This window comes from Morus notabilis, unplaced genomic scaffold (genome assembly GCF_000414095.1).
Source record: "Morus notabilis unplaced genomic scaffold, ASM41409v2 Scaffold879, whole genome shotgun sequence".
In the NCBI taxonomy this organism is placed as follows: domain Eukaryota; kingdom Viridiplantae; phylum Streptophyta; class Magnoliopsida; order Rosales; family Moraceae; genus Morus; species Morus notabilis.
The window spans coordinates 25,836-43,512 of NW_010366660.1; the positions used below are offsets into that span (position 1 = coordinate 25,836).

At 34.3% G+C, this 17,677-nt stretch overlaps 3 protein-coding genes across 7 annotated transcripts; 2 read left to right on the forward strand and 1 right to left on the reverse strand.

Moving 5' to 3' along the window:
- Window positions 1-1,011: 1,011 nt before the first annotated feature.
- Window positions 1,012-8,468, forward strand: LOC21395075 (vacuolar protein sorting-associated protein 26A). 5 transcript variants are annotated; one of them, XM_024173992.1, is made up of 14 exons: window positions 1,012-1,217; window positions 1,373-1,466; window positions 1,537-1,636; window positions 4,732-4,780; window positions 4,878-4,952; window positions 5,216-5,290; window positions 5,436-5,508; window positions 5,888-5,932; window positions 6,177-6,288; window positions 6,384-6,450; window positions 6,746-6,790; window positions 7,034-7,089; window positions 7,377-7,552; window positions 7,762-8,468. In XM_024173992.1, the coding sequence occupies exons 4-14, from the start codon at window positions 4,778-4,780 to the stop codon at window positions 7,950-7,952; spliced, it is 918 nt and encodes a 305-aa protein (XP_024029760.1). In that variant the 5' UTR covers window positions 1,012-1,217; window positions 1,373-1,466; window positions 1,537-1,636; window positions 4,732-4,777; the 3' UTR covers window positions 7,953-8,468. The 5 variants fall into 5 exon arrangements, with proteins under 5 accessions (XP_024029760.1, XP_024029758.1, XP_024029761.1 ...); XM_024173990.1 differs by having other exon boundaries at window positions 1,373-1,636; XM_024173993.1 differs by lacking the exon at window positions 1,537-1,636.
- Window positions 8,469-9,032: 564 nt separating this feature from the next.
- On the forward strand, window positions 9,033-11,366 carry LOC21395076 (UPF0160 protein). Its single transcript, XM_024174030.1, is given in 8 exon segments — window positions 9,033-9,300; window positions 9,303-9,322; window positions 9,446-9,592; window positions 9,963-10,061; window positions 10,161-10,352; window positions 10,437-10,556; window positions 10,767-10,838; window positions 11,088-11,366. Coding segments are annotated over 8 exon segments (1,095 nt in total). The 5' UTR covers window positions 9,033-9,086; the 3' UTR covers window positions 11,319-11,366.
- Window positions 11,367-11,478: 112 nt separating this feature from the next.
- Window positions 11,479-13,736, reverse strand: LOC21395077 (rhodanese-like domain-containing protein 14, chloroplastic). Its single transcript, XM_024174022.1, has 6 exons — window positions 13,181-13,736; window positions 13,004-13,050; window positions 12,474-12,566; window positions 12,123-12,261; window positions 11,904-12,006; window positions 11,479-11,795 (listed from the first exon to the last, which is right to left on the reverse strand). Exons 1-6 carry the CDS (start codon window positions 13,404-13,406, stop codon window positions 11,675-11,677), a joined length of 729 nt encoding a protein of 242 aa, XP_024029790.1. The 5' UTR covers window positions 13,407-13,736; the 3' UTR covers window positions 11,479-11,674.
- Between the last annotated feature and the right edge of the window lie 3,941 nt (window positions 13,737-17,677).

Here is a 17,677-nt window from a genome sequence, read left to right on the forward strand (position 1 = left end):
TGAAATGGATAGCCATGAATGCTAATATACAAGATGGAATCTATTCCTTCTTCTTTAAAGAAATAGAAAAATAATTAATTTGAGGGTTTATTTAATACTTGAGTAAGTAACGAGCTCGTATTCATAAATGTGTTTTATGAATATACTATTCATTAGAGAATTAATGATACTCAAGAATAAATATGTAATTAGAGAGATTAATGGATTTTACCTAACTCTAATTATGAATTATTTATGGAGGATTAATATATATGTAATGACTATATCGAATGGACACTTCAAGTTTTTAGAAGTAAATTATATCTATAATTTCGAGAGTGCAATTCTAAGTTTTTAATGAAATAACTTTTAGAATTAATTAATTAGTTAAAGAGTTTAATTAATTATTAATTTTATTATAGCTCAAAATTATATGTCTATGAGTCAAAATTAATTAGTCAAGTATCTTGCTAGTCCTAATGTATAAGGTCAATGAGTAATCCGTCTTATAACAACATGCCTTTCATTAGATATGATAAAAGACAATCTCTTCTCTTATGCAAGTAAGATCTCTATTAAGGAGCTCCACTCGTTGACATCCCGTCGGATTTAGGTGAGGGAACTTGCCTTACAAGCGCGATACTCGTATTCATAAAGTTCACATAAATTATATTAATATATGAAGTGTAAAGCTGTGGATTCTCACAATGCGATATTATATAAGACGCGTAATGAATCACCTAGTATCTATTTATTTTATATTTTGTGATAATATACCACCGTTATACTCTTATTAAGAATTTGGGTGTAATTCAAATGCACCTTTTTCTTATGCGATGGCATAAATTATGATAGTTTTCAATTACTTTATTCCAACACAAATTTGCAAAATGGGTGACATTGAAACCAAAATTTAAGGAAATAGAGGGCAAGTGTTGCTAATAAGTAAAAATATGAGACTGATTTCTTTTCCTTTTCTTTATTAATATATATATATATATATATCACGTGCATTGCACGAGATCACGAGTTCGGCCGTGTCAGCGTTTTAGGACTGCGGAACGACCAATCTTCGTCCCAATTCCCAACTGTCGAATGCACGGATCCAGCATCGAGAGTTTTGCTTATTCTTTCTCTGTATTTTTCCCCAATTCTTCCATTTCCACTCTAGGGTTTTCCTTCTCGGCTTTTACTCACTCACTTTCCGGTGCAGCAATCTCATCGTGATCAAGCCCAAGGTACATCAAATTCCTCGGCCTTAAACTCCAAATACTGAATTTCTGATAATCGAATTTCAACTATACTATTTTGTGTCATTTCATCAAATCTTTTTGATCCCAATTATTCCAATTTTCGTAATTCGCGTGCTCGCCCTCGCCCTTGCAAAACTCAGAAACACAAACAACAAAGGTTCCCATTACATTTACAGCAGCAGCAGCAGCAGCAAATCTTCTTCTTCGATTTCGCTGCTCTTGTCTAAGAATCTGGTAAAGTTGTCGTCTTTGATCTCGGAATAATACTTTCGGTTCACGCCCTAATTCGCACAAATGAAATCAGGAATTGAGGGTAGAGTTCTGAGTTTCATAGAAACCCCCAAGAAAGTATCGTAACCTTCGATTGCTCTCATTCTTGTCCCTGTGTTCCTGAGCTTTAAAAGGTCTCTCTCTCTCTCTGATTTTATTGAAGCTTTCGATATGTTTGTTTGGAAAATCTAACAAATTCTCTCTTTTTAGGTGTATTATGTAACCTTAATTCTTCCATATATGAATCCTTTGTAACCGTTTTCTTATAACCTTTGTGGTGGTTTTTCTGTCTGTCTAATCAATTTTGTCTTCTCTTCTGCCTGCCTATGGAAAATATATAATGCTACTTTACCTTTGAATCCTTTACTTATCTTGAAAGTTGTGTTCCAACTCTTGTTTGGTGCTGAGTGATATCTCCGATCTCCCTTGATTGGAAGTGATTCTGTATGGTTCTAGCGCAGCATTGCCTTTAATCACTAATAGGATCCTCTCGGTTTGAGTCTCATCTCATGAATTTACGAGTATTTTTTATCATCGCTTGTTCATATTTTGCTTTATTTTAAGAATTTGTTTTTGACATTAAGAATTTTGTTTTTGTAAACTTGTTTTTTCTTTGGGTAATTCAATTAGAGTATGGTACTACTTTGCATAATTTGATCGTTTTAGTATGATGTATTAATTATCTTCCCGTTACTTTAGAAAGTAGTAATTTCTACAATTTCTTTTATGTTTTCCTGACTAATTTATGTCTATACTACTTTCTAAATTTCTTTTATGTTTTCTTGACTAATTTATGTCTATACTTTAATAGTATAGTAGTATCGATATTGACCTGAATATGTTATAGATTAAGTGTTTGTATTAAGGACTATGTGAATGGTTTTTGATAATTTGTATAAATTAGGATTATTTTCCTCTTTCTTTGTTTGGTAACTAGATTTGGTTGGAGCTTCTTCCGTAATCCATATGTATTCCCACTATACGGCCTTTTTTTTTCTTGAAATATCTTTGAGTTTATCCTTGTTTATCTGGGTTTTTCTTCAGTTAGTTTCTGCACTTGTTGCATTATGCTAAGGTTTTATGCTTGTTCCTTTACCTAATTGGATTTTCCAATTGACTCACATTCTGCCACACATGTTGTTGTCTATCTGTATGTAATAACCTGTGCCATTGTCTTGTATCATAGATTCATAGTTATACTTTAGTAGATTTTCTCTCTCTGTTTTGTTACAACTTATATTATTCTCGTACATCACAGTTTTCTTTCGTCAGTGTAATATTCTTTCCTCTTGAGTTTCACTAGTCTCTAAATGTAAGAGTATAAATAGTCTCCCTCATGGGTGTTTAATAGTTCTTTCCTTAAAGTTTTACTCATATTATCTAGTTATTATGATGACAACTTCTTATTATTGTATTTAGTTCTTATCATTAAATAACAGAAAAGTTAATGATTTTCTAAATGCTACATTACTTAACTTTCCTCATAAGTCCTTAAAAAAAAAAAAAAAAAAAACTTTCCTCAGAAGTTACTCTTTCTCACCTTCATAATTTTTTAAAAGATATATTTTAATCTCTTTTTAATGTTCAATCTTATTACTATTATCCTGATTGCAAATGTCTGCTAATATAGACAATTACTTTTGAATAGTTATTAAAATTTTTTCTCTCCGTTTCATTCTCAAAAGTTTTCAAAAATTTCCCCCTTATTAGGATAACTGCATTTCATCAGTTACTTTTATATTTCAAAAGTCAATAACTACTATTATATCTTATCACAACTAGTCTTATTTTTATTATTGGTTTTTAGTGGTTTTGATTCTCTAAAAGTGTTTTGCTTTGCTATGTATTAAAAAGAGGCTGGTACGGAAGGCCTTCCTTCCTTACTCCCTCTTACATAAATAAAAAAAGGGTAATTGGCATGAATGGTCCCCAAACTTGTTAAAAGGTGACACTTTGGTCCCCAATTTTTTTTTTTTGACGAAACGAGCCCCAAACTATTAAAAATGGTGCAATGTCGTTATTTTCGTTAAATGCCGTCCAAAAATAGGGACTAAATCCTAACTTATTAAAGTCGATTGGGACTAAAAAATCACCTCATAGACGAAACGAGCCCCAAACTATTAAAAATGGTGCAATGTCGTTATTTTCGTTAAATGCCGTCCAAAAATAGGAACTAAATCCTAACTTATTAAAGTCGATTGGGACTAAAAAATCACCTCATAAAGAAGGAAGGGACCATAATGTCACTTAGGTTATTATGCCGTTACTTTTTGGACGGCATCTGACGGAAAGGACTACATTGCACCCTTTTAAATAGTTTGGGGTTCGTTTCATCAAAAAAAAAGTTTGGGGACCAAACTGTTACCTTTTAAAGAATATGGGGACCATTCGTGCAATTTACCGTAAAAATAAAATATAAATATAAAGTAAATAAAAAAATCAAAATCAACTTTGGTTGAATACGACAATCCTCTTCATACGCTGGTAATTTAATTGTGGTTTAGCATTCAACTTTGGTTGAATATAAATCCTAATATCCTTATTAATATCTTGCTTAACTCATATTCCAAAATCATTGCAATCCTATCTCAATAAAAGATAAGTTCATCCCTTTTGTTTTCTTAAAATTTCAATAATCTAGTTTTTTTTTTTCAATTTTTTTTTCAATTTTTTTATACTCTTTCATATATTTATATAATTTGTAGGTTCAAAATGGTATCTTCAATAGCTTCTTGATCTTATGATCTTTATGTCTTTATTCTTCTTCCATGCAGTTAAATAAATCTTATATGTTGTTTTCCTAACATCACATGATTTGTTCTTACTTGCAATTTGGATAGAAAAAGACATTATTTGGTTGGATTTCTTTCCACCATGAATTGTATCTTTTTGGTAGTTTCTTTCTTCTCAAAAAGACAAAAAAGGGTTGCTTTGGAATGTAAATCTTAGTTCATTGGTCATGGTAGAGTTTCCCCATTTGGGTCATTATGTGGTTGTTATAATTTGCAAAATTGGTTTGCCTTGCGAAGATGAGATTGAGACATTTAGGAGTGAGAACAGTGGAGATAATAAACAGGCCTATTAGTATTTGGTGAAAACAGAAAACAGTAAAGTGACAAGGAGAAGGAGATTTTCGTTATGGTTACACCCGAGCTTGCGGTTGTTAACCATAAGAATGAAAAAAGCTTCAATTATGTTTGTCATCTTTCATATTTATTTATGTTTGCAGGTTTGTTGCGTGAATTTTTAGGAGTTGGGTTTTCGTCACAAGCAGGATGGTAAGATCCCATAAGCAACATTTGATAGTATGATTGCTTTCTTATAATTGATTTAATTATAATAGTAATGAAGCTCTTTTTGTTTGATGATTTTCAGAATTACTTAATTGGAGCTTTCAAACCATCTTGCAACATTTCAATCACATTTTCTGACGCAAAAACTCGCAAGCAGGTAAATTAATTTTAATATGGATGTTTAAGTTTGATGTAGCTGAAAATTTAGACATCGTGTCTTTTTCCGTACACGTAGCTGACGCGGTTTATTTAGGGAAATCTTGGTGTATGATTTTTATGTTGGTGGTGTTTCTTTGTTAAAGTTCTATTGTTTGTCTTCTGTTGACATGGATTTCAACCAATTGTCCAAATTTTCATCTTTTACAGGAAATTGAAATTGATTTAGGAGTTTGGTTGTGTAACTTTTATTTATTCCTGCAGGTTCCATTCAAGAAGGAAAATGGTCAAACAGTGATGCTCCCATTATTTCAAAGTCAAGAAAACATTTCTGGCAAGGTGTGTTTTTTGATATAATTTATCTGATTGTTAGAATTTTGAAGTCACTGGAGTTAATATCTGAAGATTCATATATGACATTCTTCATTGTCAACATCATCTCTTTGGGTTTAAAGATGTTTTTATCCGGTGGTGTCATTTGTAGGTCTCTGTTGAGCCCGTTCCAGGAAAGAAGGTCGAACACAATGGTATAAAAGTTGAGCTCCTTGGTCAGATAGGTATGTTTTGCTGAAACCTTCGAATGTGGTATGTGATGACACCCCATAAAACTTGAAATTTTAATTTGTTATTTTTCCAAATTATGGTAGTCATGGAACCCTGACAATAATGAATGTGTGGGCTTTTAGGTGATTGGATTATTGTTTAAGTGCTTTTTGATGTGTTGCATCTTCATTCAATTAGTCTAGCACTCTAGCTGATGTATTCCTTTTATGGGCAAGAATAGTTTTTTCTTTCTTATTACTCAGTACTCACTATTTCTATCTGTTTCTTTCACTAAATGATTCATTTTTATATAATATAAGGCAGTTCCGGGACTTTCCTTTCTTATAATTTTGAATGAGGGAATATTCTAAATAATTTTGTTTCTTTTTGCAGAGATGTACTTTGACAGAGGCAACTTTTACGACTTTACTTCCCTTGGTGAGTTTGCTAGTGCTTTAGCTTCTGCCATTATTTGGTACAGTTTCAACTTTATTCTAATTCATTTTCTTGATAATACCCCAATCTTCCTTCTGATATAAGGAATATGGTCTGTTGTAATCTCTATTAGGATGTCTGTCGTTGATACTTGTCTATTTATGATTCAATATCTTGCATGCAAGGATTTACATTCCAAGTAGTAGATTTTTGTGTAGCTATTCATTATTTTTCTCCTTGTTTGTAGTTCGTGAACTGGATATTCCTGGAGAAATATATGAAAGGAAAACATTCCCATTTGAATTTTCTACGGTTGAAATGCCATATGAGACATACAATGGGGCGAATGTTAGGCTAAGGTAAACTAGTCGTCAAAGACAGTTACGCCATTTTGAGTCAGATTCACAGTTGTATTATATTATTCTAGCACACCAACCGGTATTCTTCTTTTTAGGTATGTGTTGAAAGTGACCATCAGCCGTGGTTATGCTGGCAGCATAGTGGAATACCAGGATTTTGTGGTAATACTTCTTTTATCTGCTATGTATGCCTCTCTCTATCTTTTTACTTATGTGTATGTGCTATGTGCTCTGTGTTAGTGTTCTTGCCGATCGTAGGCCTGGATTAAAAGTTCCGTTTAGTTTATATCATATGTGCCTTGATATATGATATTTTCTTTCATTACTTCGGATGGGTTGGTTTTGACATCCAGAATTGTTCTCCTTACTGTTGAAGTTTCTTCTGTATGTGATTATGAGTGCTATTACACTACGTTGCCTTTCTAATTTTTAAAGGTTTAATAATTTTGTGGTTCAGGTTCGTAACTACTCTCCACCTCCATCAATTAACAATAGCATCAAGGTGAGTGCCATTATTACAATATCTGTATAGTAAACTCGTGTGCATGATGATACTGCTACTCTTGCTGGGGATTAGGCAACTTAAAGGGCTGTGGATATATTTATTGAAAACTGCAGTCTTGCTTCGACGCTCCATTGTCTAGTGCTGTTTAGTTTTTTATGCTGCATCTGTCTACGACTTGAATGATTAATTTTATTACAAGTTGCCCCCCAGATCATTCTAGTAATCTGAATACCTCTGCAGATGGAAGTTGGAATTGAAGATTGCCTGCACATTGAGTTTGAGTACAACAAAAGCAAGTAAGTTGAACATTTCTTGTGACGAATTTTCAGTCTGTCACCAAAGGGTTACAAGTGAGTGTTAAAATCTGGAAAGAATTGGTTTTTGAGCGGTAAGCTAAGCTTGGTTCTGCTGTGGTATACTCTTCCAGACCTGAACTTTACCAGCACAACCTGATCTCCCCCTTGAATATATCAAATATGAGCATATAGAGCGCATGGATAACTTAAATGGTGTAACTACTGAACTATAACATGCTTTGTCTAGTTGGAAAGGAACAGTTTCGTTAGTTTGTGCAAATGTGCAGGTATCATCTGAAAGACGTTATTGTTGGGAAGATATATTTTCTCCTTGTAAGAATCAAGATAAAAAATATGGATCTGGAGATTCGACGTCGAGAATCGACAGGATCAGGGGCCAATACCCATGTTGAAACTGAGACGCTCGCCAAGTTCGAATTGATGGATGGTGCTCCAGTCAGAGGTTTGTTGCCCATCCATTCTATTCATTCGAAACATAAAAATTACTGAAAGGGAGATTAAATACATAGCACAACACAGCTTAACGATGCTTTAATATACTTCAATAGAGATTTAAATGGTTGATTATGTAGTTTCAGATACCATTTCATGTTTTGTCTTCGGTTTTCAATGATTTACTCACTAGCTTAATGCATGTGCTTGCTTTGTCAGGTGAATCAATTCCAATCAGACTCTTTCTTAGTCCGTATGAACTGACACCAACACATAAAAATATCAATAACAAATTCAGTGTGAAGTACTATCTGAATCTTGTTCTGGTTGACGAAGAGGACCGACGATATTTTAAGCAGCAGGAGGTCACAATATATAGGCTTGAAGAAAATTCATCAGCATCATCTTAAATGCTAGCGGCATTGGAGTTGTCACACCTTGTAAAGCCTTTGCCTTGAACTTTTAGAACATATTTTGCTGGTGCGAGCGTCCAGTTTGTTTAGGAGGGCCTACCATGGCTTATCCTTCCTGTCGACTCAAAGCTTTTCATAATGGTCAAACTTATGTAGATGGGGGCGATGCACAGAGGCAGCAACAGATCTCGCCGATTTGATTTGATTTTATGTTAATTTCTGAACTAATATTCACCATGAAAATAGGAAGAAGGTTCTGTTCTTTTGTTTCTTTTTTTACACTGGTCTTGCATTATTCATGCTGTTCCGTGTTTTGAAAGAAACAAAGTGTTTAAACAACGAGGAGACACACTTGTGTAGTGTTAGTGGTGGTTTCTTCTGGGAATGTCTTGTTTACTGTTGTCTGTCTCATCATTAACTTACTGCCCTTATATATCGCCTTTGTTATGCAGTTGTTTTGGATACTTGAAATCTTGAATTCAATGTTGTTTTGCTGATTGGTCAGGGGAAAAATAGAAATCAATAGCTCTATAGTGCATTGATCTTTCTATCTGAGTTTCAGGATTCACGGAAAATGTTAGCGTCACTTTTTCTATCATTCTTTTTTTCAAATAGACTCCACTGATATAATATATTATTATTTAAATATAAAATGAGATATTAGAGTTCACGTGTCAAATAATAAATGCAGAAAATAAAAAAAAAGTGATGTTAGCATTTCTCATGACGATAGACACCTATATCTATATTCGATGCTAATTACAAAACAAATAACCCCATGGTAGGAAAAAAAAAATCCAAAATCATGATGAATGTCCGTTTGGATTTCAAGGAAAAGAAAATCAGTCAAATTTTGCTTTATCTTAACTTTTTGGTTGGATAGATTTTTTGTTTTTTTTGGGGCTAGATTTTGGTTGGATAGATTGATTATGCACTAAGTAAAACGATTATTTACATGATTCCCAAAGTAAAAACAAACATAAATTAAAATAAAAATTACGGTGACCTTTTCTGAAAAGAGAGATAATTTCGGTCATTTATGCAAATACCAAAAATAATTTGTCCTTCCTCCCGGGTTTCACTTTTTATTTTCCCTCCTTTTTCCTCTTTACTACTTATCTGCCATAAGTCATGTTAAGCGCGGGACGTCTTTTCAGCAAAACGCCGTCGTTTCGATGGCAGTGGCCTTCTCCAACAACGGCAAAGACTCCTCCTCACCGCTTCGCCTTCTCATCGGCGGCGGCCGCGGCGGAGCAGGTCGGCACTCACAACGGAAGCTTCCACTGCGACGAAGCCCTCGCCTGCTTCTTGCTTCGTCTCACCACTAAATTTTCCGGCGCCGACGTCGTCGGACCCGCGACCTAAAGGTCCCTCTCAATCCTAACGTCCTTCACTCGCTTAGTTCCTCTGTTTGGTTCCCGCGAAAAAACGCCAGGAAATCGTACGCTTTTGTTTGTTAATTGGAATTTTTGGCGGCGGTGGATTAGCAGGTTTTGGACTGGTTAGACGCGGTGGTCGACGTCGGAGGCGTATATGACCCAACCCGAGACCGTTACGATCACCACCAGCAAGGGTTCGGCGAAGTGCTTGGTCATGGCTTCACCACCAAGCTTAGTAGTGCCGGCCTTGTCTATAAGGTAATCATAAAATTGAAGCTTCTAACGTGACAATTTGTTTTTTTGGAACAATTTGAACTACTTAATATCGTTGACAATTTGTTCTTAAAATGTTCGATTTGAGCTAATTAATATCGTGACAATTTGTTCTTAAAATGGTCTTATTAATAATTTTGATCATTAGGCCCAAAATTGGTGATGGATTTTTGAAATATGTTGTGTGCTCGTTATCTGATGACTAAAATCTCATAGAAATGATTATATAAGATGCATATGCTTTCTTTAATAACTTTTAAAATTTTAAGAGTCATGGACTAAATTGTCAGTAAAAATTAGTTTTAGAAGTTGAACGATTAACAGAATCAAAAACTTTTTTCCTTAAATTTTATAGCATTATGGAATGGAGATAATTTCAAAGGAGCTTCGTCTTGATGAGGGACATCCAAATGTGTACCGGCTATTTCTAGCACTCTATAAGAGCTTCATTGAGGTATCATTAGTTTCTGGTGTAGTTTTCATTGAATGTTTGCCGCTCTTGGCTTCAGGCTTTAATCTTATAGTGGGGTTTTTTTTTTTTTAAATGGGGCAGGCAATAGATGCTATTGACAATGGGATGAACCAATATGACACAGACCATCCTCCGAAATATGTGAATAACACAAGCTTATCTTCAAGAGTTGGTAGATTGAATATGGACTGGGTGGAGGTTGATCAATCATCCGAGAAAGAAAATGAGGCCTTCCGTCATGCAATGGAACTAGCCGGTGGTGAATTTCTCGACGTATGATTTTATTTTATATTATTTTGGGCCTTCTGTACTTGACTGGACGCTGTTTATTGCATTAACCATCTCTTTGTATTGCAGACTTTAAATTTCTATGCCAAATCGTGGTTACCGGCTCGATCAATTGTTATGGAGTGTCTTGCAGCAAGAGAAAATATTGATCCAAGCGGAGAGATCATTGTGCTGACTAAATCTTGCCCTGTAAGTAGTCAGTTTCTGCCTTATTCCATCCCTACTTGTGTCACTGGTTTCTGATTTTATGAGTTTATTTGGTTATGCTGTCTTTTTAAGTTTAAATGTGCCGTATATTTCAGTCTTTGTGATTTTGAGTATCTCTAACTTAGAGGTCGTGTGTTTTGTTTATGAACGTTTTATTGAGTGCGAACTCTGTCATTACTGTTTTTTCAACAGTGGAAACTCCACATATTTGAGCTTGAGGAGGAAATGAATATCAGCCCTTCCATCAAATATGTTACTTACGAGGTATTCATAACCAAATGTCATGATATGAAAGCGGTGTCTCGGCTCTTAACTCCCCATTGCAGAGTTCATAGATGAGAAAAGAGGGAGAGCGTTGCCTCTTTTGAGCAATCTGTGGTGTGCTCAGAGGACGTGATGGGGTGAATTTGCACATGCAATCTTTCACTTGTCGTAATTATATATTGCATGTTACAGTTAATTTGGAATTGTTAACGGTGGTTGGGGCATATAGTTAGCTTATTTTATTTGCAGGATGACAGGAATGGAACTTGGAGAATTCGGGCAGTGGCAGTGTCACCTGATAAATTCGAGAGTCGCAAGCCTCTGCCATTTCTATGGAGGGGTTTAGAATTTGACAAACTCTCTGAGGTTGCAGGGATACCAGGCTGTGTTTTTGTACACATGAGTGGGTTTATTGGTGGAAATAAAACTTATGAAGGTGCTCTGGCGATGGCAAGAGCTTCTTTGACATCCCAAGTCTGATGACTGATTGTTTTGAATATGTCGAGATGCTTGATTCAGTGCAGCAGTAGAGGTAGGGTGCCTTACTATCACAATAATATCGCAACTCATGGTTACTTTGTTGTCTCCTTTTCTTTCGTTTTAGACATTAAAGCATGTGAGACAAGTGCACTTACCTGGAAAATAGCTTCTGATTATTGACTGAAAATACTTACTTTCTGATTCTGCAAAAAATCTTAATACTATTTGTACATCCGTTTTCAGTAGCAAGATCTAGTTTAATTACGAGATTCACATGAGGCTTCATGGTTTGTGTTAGTCATGATAAATTTCTTAGAATCTTGTTAGGGACAAAACCATGCACAAAACCAAACTTTTCACTCTCCTTCTTCAGTTATGGATGGTAATCCTTCTTTAAACCATGTGTAAAGGCCTCCTTCCAAGTGGAATACATTGGTATACCCGTTGAGAACCAGCAAGTATGCCGCTATCAGCGATCTGTAGAAAGTAGCACCAGTAATAGTTCACATGCTTTATTAGGCAATGACCAAACAACAGATGAAGCATCTAAGGGAAATTACAGAATAACGGTTTAAGTCAAATTACCTTGATTGTTGACCTTCTGGGAGATTTTGTGTTGGTTTCATTGTACCCCCAGTTGCACAAGCCACTATAATCTTTGCATCTTTACTTATTTTTGATTCCACAGCTATTATCATAGGAGAAACATCAGGCTGTTTCTACGTTTTATATGTGTAAGTTGTCAAAAAAGAAGTGCTAAATGGAGGTGAAAAAAAGGAAGCATACGTAGGTTATGATTCATACTTTGTATAAACTCAGGGTTCTCTTCTGTGCCAGCAAAGATGCCAAAAAATGCAAAGGCAGCACGGCGGGCTATGTCCCATGCTGTCCATTCCTTTATAAGCCTATATATTTGTACATTGATGGCACCGGGCAGATGAGCCTAAAATGAATACATTAGAGTAATACTTTAGCATCATCTTCATTGCTCTTTGACCGTAAATGCTGTGAACAAAACGGAATAATGGTGAATGTATACATGCAACCTGAAAACTAATGGATCAATTTACTATTTTTCCCCCTTCTTAAGTTTTATGGTTCTGATTATCTTGTTGCTGATTTCAATGAAGTTTAATGCTTTGTGAGAAGACTAACCTCTTTATATTCTGCTTCAGGTCGTACATCAAGAATAACAAAGTTGTTTTCCGTCTGAAGTCGTAGAGCTTCCTTCGCGTCTACACTCCTTACCTGCAAAGTAGGATGTTGCTTGGGCTTGATAAATGCCATGGTCTGTTTCTAACCCTTTCAAGACACAATATAGGCGCTCTTTTGCTCATGAAAACGCAAAGAACAATATTTCTTTTCTTTTTTAAGTTTTGCTAGAGAGGAATGATCTTTTTGTTACTTGTCAGAAAAGAAAGTATATAAAAACCATAAAGAGAAGTGAACAATCCCATTGCTTCAACTCTTTTTATCTAGAATAATTTTCTTTCTTTTTTCATTTCCGTCTCTCTATTTTGGTCGGTGGCCCTTTTATACTTTGAATTCCGTCAGGTGAGTATGAAACAATGATTAGACAAACTACTTATGTTTTTGAGCAACCCCCAAAAAAAAAAAAAAAGCCTATTTTGATTTCGTTTCTGTGTTGAGAGAGAGAGAGAGAGAGAGAGAGAGAGGAGCTTTACCCTTTTCTGTAGCAAGAGTTCCCTCTTAATCTTCCAGTCTTCTTCAGCTAACCCCTCCAAAAGAAGAGAGAAAAGAAACCAAGTGAGGGGCTAATTAATAGATGTCAGTATGAATATACGTTTAGCTTCTTTAAACATCACGTCAGCTTCTGAAATCGCTAGCGGGATTGTAAATACCTGGTCTTTTTTCCTGTTTCGTTGCTGCACTCTGGATTTTCAGGCCCTGAGGGGCGCTTCTTGGTGTCAATCTTTGCTTTGTTGATCTAAACGATCCAAGCATCAACCATGAGGAATTATGATTTTGTTGAGAATGCTTCGAAGGAAACATCTGTGGCGAGTGTTGGAAATTTTTATGTAAAGAAGATGAAGACGGGCACGAGGTAATTGAAGTGAAAGAAGCCATTTTAGTCAAAGCTTCTAGCAGAATCAGCTTTTGGGTTCTTAGATTTCAAGTCTTTTTGTTGTTTGTAAATCGATGTTTGAGTAATTAGCAATACTTCCTCTGCCTCTGACGACTCTGTTTGGTTTGAAGATCTATTTGCGGGAAAACGACTGGGCCAGGGCATTGTAGATTTTTATCTCCCTCAGAATCTGAATTTGTGGTGGATACTTATGGGCACGTTGCTTTTGGATATAGCCCATCATCACCACCTTTTGTTCTGTCGCAGGACCATATTGCAAGACTCATGCCTTGCACGATCCAACCTGTCTAGTAGTCACCCTCTTCTTAGACCTTAAAGGGGCGTTTAATATGTAATAATCTTTAAGGATGAAAATGAGAATTTGTAATATTATTATGTTTGGTACAAGAATTATAATATTTAAATTCTCAAAAAAGTGATTACCATAGGATTCACTTTTTCTTATTTTAAGGTAATTTAAATACTACCCAACATGGTGTTATTCAAATTCTCATGAATCTTATAATAATAATAATAATAATTATTATTATAATAATAATAATTATTATAATTATAATAATATTATTGATTTTTTTTTTTCATGTGAACAACCAAACGCAATAATGTAATATTTTTGAAAATTTAAAAAAGATTCTTGTATAGAATTAAATACAGTAATGTATTATTCTTAAGAATTATATTACCCTTCATCACTTTTATGAGAATATGATTCCTATTATTCCCGCGTACCAAATGCTTGTTAAGTCCTTAACCAATCATTTCATAACAAATCACTACCTAAGCCTTGTCTATTCACTTAGACGTGGCAGTCATATTTCACTTTGTACATTGATTGTTTTGTTTGAGTTGGGGTTTATGATGTGAGTGTTAGCGTGGCTTGCTTCATTTTATAACCAAGTATGTCATGGATGAATTCTTATTCACTAAAATAATATATATATATATATATATTATTGGTGACTCAATTACGATATACATACATCAAAATTGTTACATAATGTTATGAGATTTGTTTTTTTTTTTTTTTTATTGATATCCGTGTGATAATGTGTGAAAAGTTGTTCTCCACGAACTAAGGCCCTTGTGGTTATCATAAACATGATTCCCAGATGTAAAGGCTTAGAGGTGTTGATCTTCTAGATCTAGTTGATAGATATTGGGACTCAAGTCGTGTAAATTAGTCTAGGTTTTACTTTTAAAGTCTTATATAGGTGTATCATTTTTATGTGTAAAATAATCCTAGATTTTCTTTACAAAAATTGTATATTCAAATACCAACTCTCTAGGCTATGTTTAGTGAGAGGGAAAGAAAAATAGAAAGAAAAGAAAAGTCAATAACCTATGTGAGGAAAATGAAAAGGGATAAGGAAAGAGAGTGGTTTTTTTTTTTTTTTTTTCCTCTCCTTAAATCTTTTGAGAGATTAAAATTGGGTTTTAAGAAAAAAATAGAATCTTATAATCAAATTTGCAATTTTTTCTTTCCTATTAAATTACTTTGTTTTTCTCTATTAAATTCCTTCGAGTGTCAAAATTTTTTCCCTAATTCCCTCAGCCATCTTCCTCTATTTTTTTTTTTCCCCACCTCTCAAATCTCTCATTCACCCCTCAGATCATAGTGTGACAAAAGCGTCCCGCTAATCTAGCGCTGTTTCACTGTCAACCAATAGAGCAACTGGCCTCATTGTACATATGTACATGTTACATGTAACTAATGAAGAGCTTGGAACAGTTGCTTAATAAACGTACAAAAGCCGATCCCAAAAAAAAAAAAAAAACTATGATTTAAACATCCGTTTATTTTACCGATTCGAGTTTTACTACAGTAAAAAGTTCTTATAAACAGTCACATTTAACTTTTTTACTACAGTAAAAAATTTTCACATAAAATCACATATTAACTCGAATCAGCGAACTAAAAAGACTTTCAAAGGGTCCGTTCAATTCGCTAACTCGAGTTTTTAATTCGAGTTGAGACGTGATGTTGTGTGAAAACTTTTTATTATAATAAAAAAATTAAATGTGACTGTTTTTAAAAAATTTTTACTGTAGTAAAATTTGAATGGGTGAAAAGAAAAATAAAAGAAAGCAATGATTCTTTTTTAGTCGACATCAATCACACCCATGTGAGTAGACCTAGCACATGACGCCTCACCATGAAAATAGCGTTTCCATGTCTTACAAGCTTTAGATGTAGGGTCGTAAATATACCATTAATAAAACGAGTAGACTATTTATTTGAATAAATTAATGCCAAGGATCATTCAATGTCGACAAATTAGTGAAAGATCGACGTCCCGTTTAGTTTATAGATTAAAATTATTTTTAATTTATGTATATTTTTATGAAAAAAAATATTATAACGAACCATGAATCATGATTTAAATTAGAGAACGAATCCTCCAACTAAACGGACTCAAAATCTGTGATTAGAAAATAATAATAATTAAACAAAAAAAAAAAAAGCAAAAGGTCAATTATTTCGGCTTTAGCCCACGTAGATTATGGAGGAAGTTTGCTAAGGATCCATTTCAAATGCCATAGGCCGAATTCCACTAGACCTTGATCCAATTATTAATCTCAAGCCCAATCAGTGGGATTCAAAGGTTGGTTATTGAATCACAAATGAGAGAGAGGGTCAATGGTTGACCCTACCCTCACCACTTCACTTTTGCTCATTCCTCATTGGTTCCTCCTCCCTTGTTCCCTTCACATTAATTCATTTTCATCATTTGAGAATAGCCTTGAAAGAAAAAAAAAAAAAATCCTTGGCGTTACATCAAAAATAAAATCAATGGAACTCTGTCGGTAAGTAGATAACTACACTCCATGCCATCATTTACTCCTCTAAGAACGCTATTCTCCGTTTTTTTTTTTTTTTGAATGTTGAAATTGATCAAAATTATGTTAAAATATAAAAAATATAAAATTTAATATAGATAAAAAGAATTTTATTTGTAAGTTATTTTTTAGATCTACATTATAATTAATTATGGTGAATAGAATCTCGTTTATTTAAGCGATTTGAGTTTTATTACAGTAAAAAAATTCTCAGAAATAATCAGATCTAATTTTTTTATTATAGTAAAAAATTCTCACATAAAATCACATCTCAATTTGAATTGAAAACTCAAATCACGAACTAAACGGTCCTGAAATTTTTTTTTTTTATATTATTTTTGGTTTTTTTAGAAGCAAAGTGAATGGTTTTAGCAATACGAAAAACCAAAACCCACCAACAACGAGTTATTGTCCTATCCCCCTATCCACATTTGTGAAATTTCTCATCAGCCGAGAGTGGTTAGGTTTGCTTCAGATAGATCGAACGGTATGGACAGACTTGATTAACTGGGTCCCACTACTCCATCTTAGGGCTGATAATATGGATCACGACACGACGACACGACTCGAAAACGATATAAATTTTACGGGTTAAGGTTGAGAAAAAAGAGGTTCGGGTCAGAATTGGGTTGACATAAAATTGACATGAAAAACATTGGTCAATTTCAGATTGGACACGCCTAACCCGAACACAACACGAAACTCTTTTAAAAAACTAAAAAATATATCTATTTTTCATTGCATATTTTAAATTTTATTATGAACTTGTGATATTATGATAGTTATACTCAAAATCTTATACTATTATTTGCTTAATTTCAATGGATATTATTGTAATTTAGTGTGTTATGAATTTTAAGTTATTTTTAATATGTAAAAAACTAAATAAAAGTATACAATTTTCGTGTCAATTTCAGATTCACGGGTCAATTTCGTGTCACGGGTCATTTTCAGGTCGTATCATGTCAACTCGTAAAGTGATCGTATCGTGTTCATATTGCGGTTTTTAAAAAATTTTATGTCACAGATCGTCTTCAGATTGATTATAAATCTAAAAAAAATGATTAAAACACGACACGTAATACGAATTATTACCCGCGCTCCATCCCTTCGCTTCCCTAGTTAAAGTACATGAGATCCAATACGTGCCGTTTAATACTGTACGATCAGTAGCAGCTAACAAAACCACCGACACCTTAAAATACTCCACAATCTGGCAACCCTTGACTCGCCGCGTGTCAAATCACCCCTGATTAAACTAACACAAAAGTGGCTCTATTTACATCCGCGTCCTACGCAATTCTATCCTCTACGGTTCCACCTTTCGTCGATTTCTGCTCTCTCACGCTTCGCTTTATTGTGCGCTCGGAAAACGATCAATCAGTCTTGGAATTTAGAACTAGACAAATAGTCA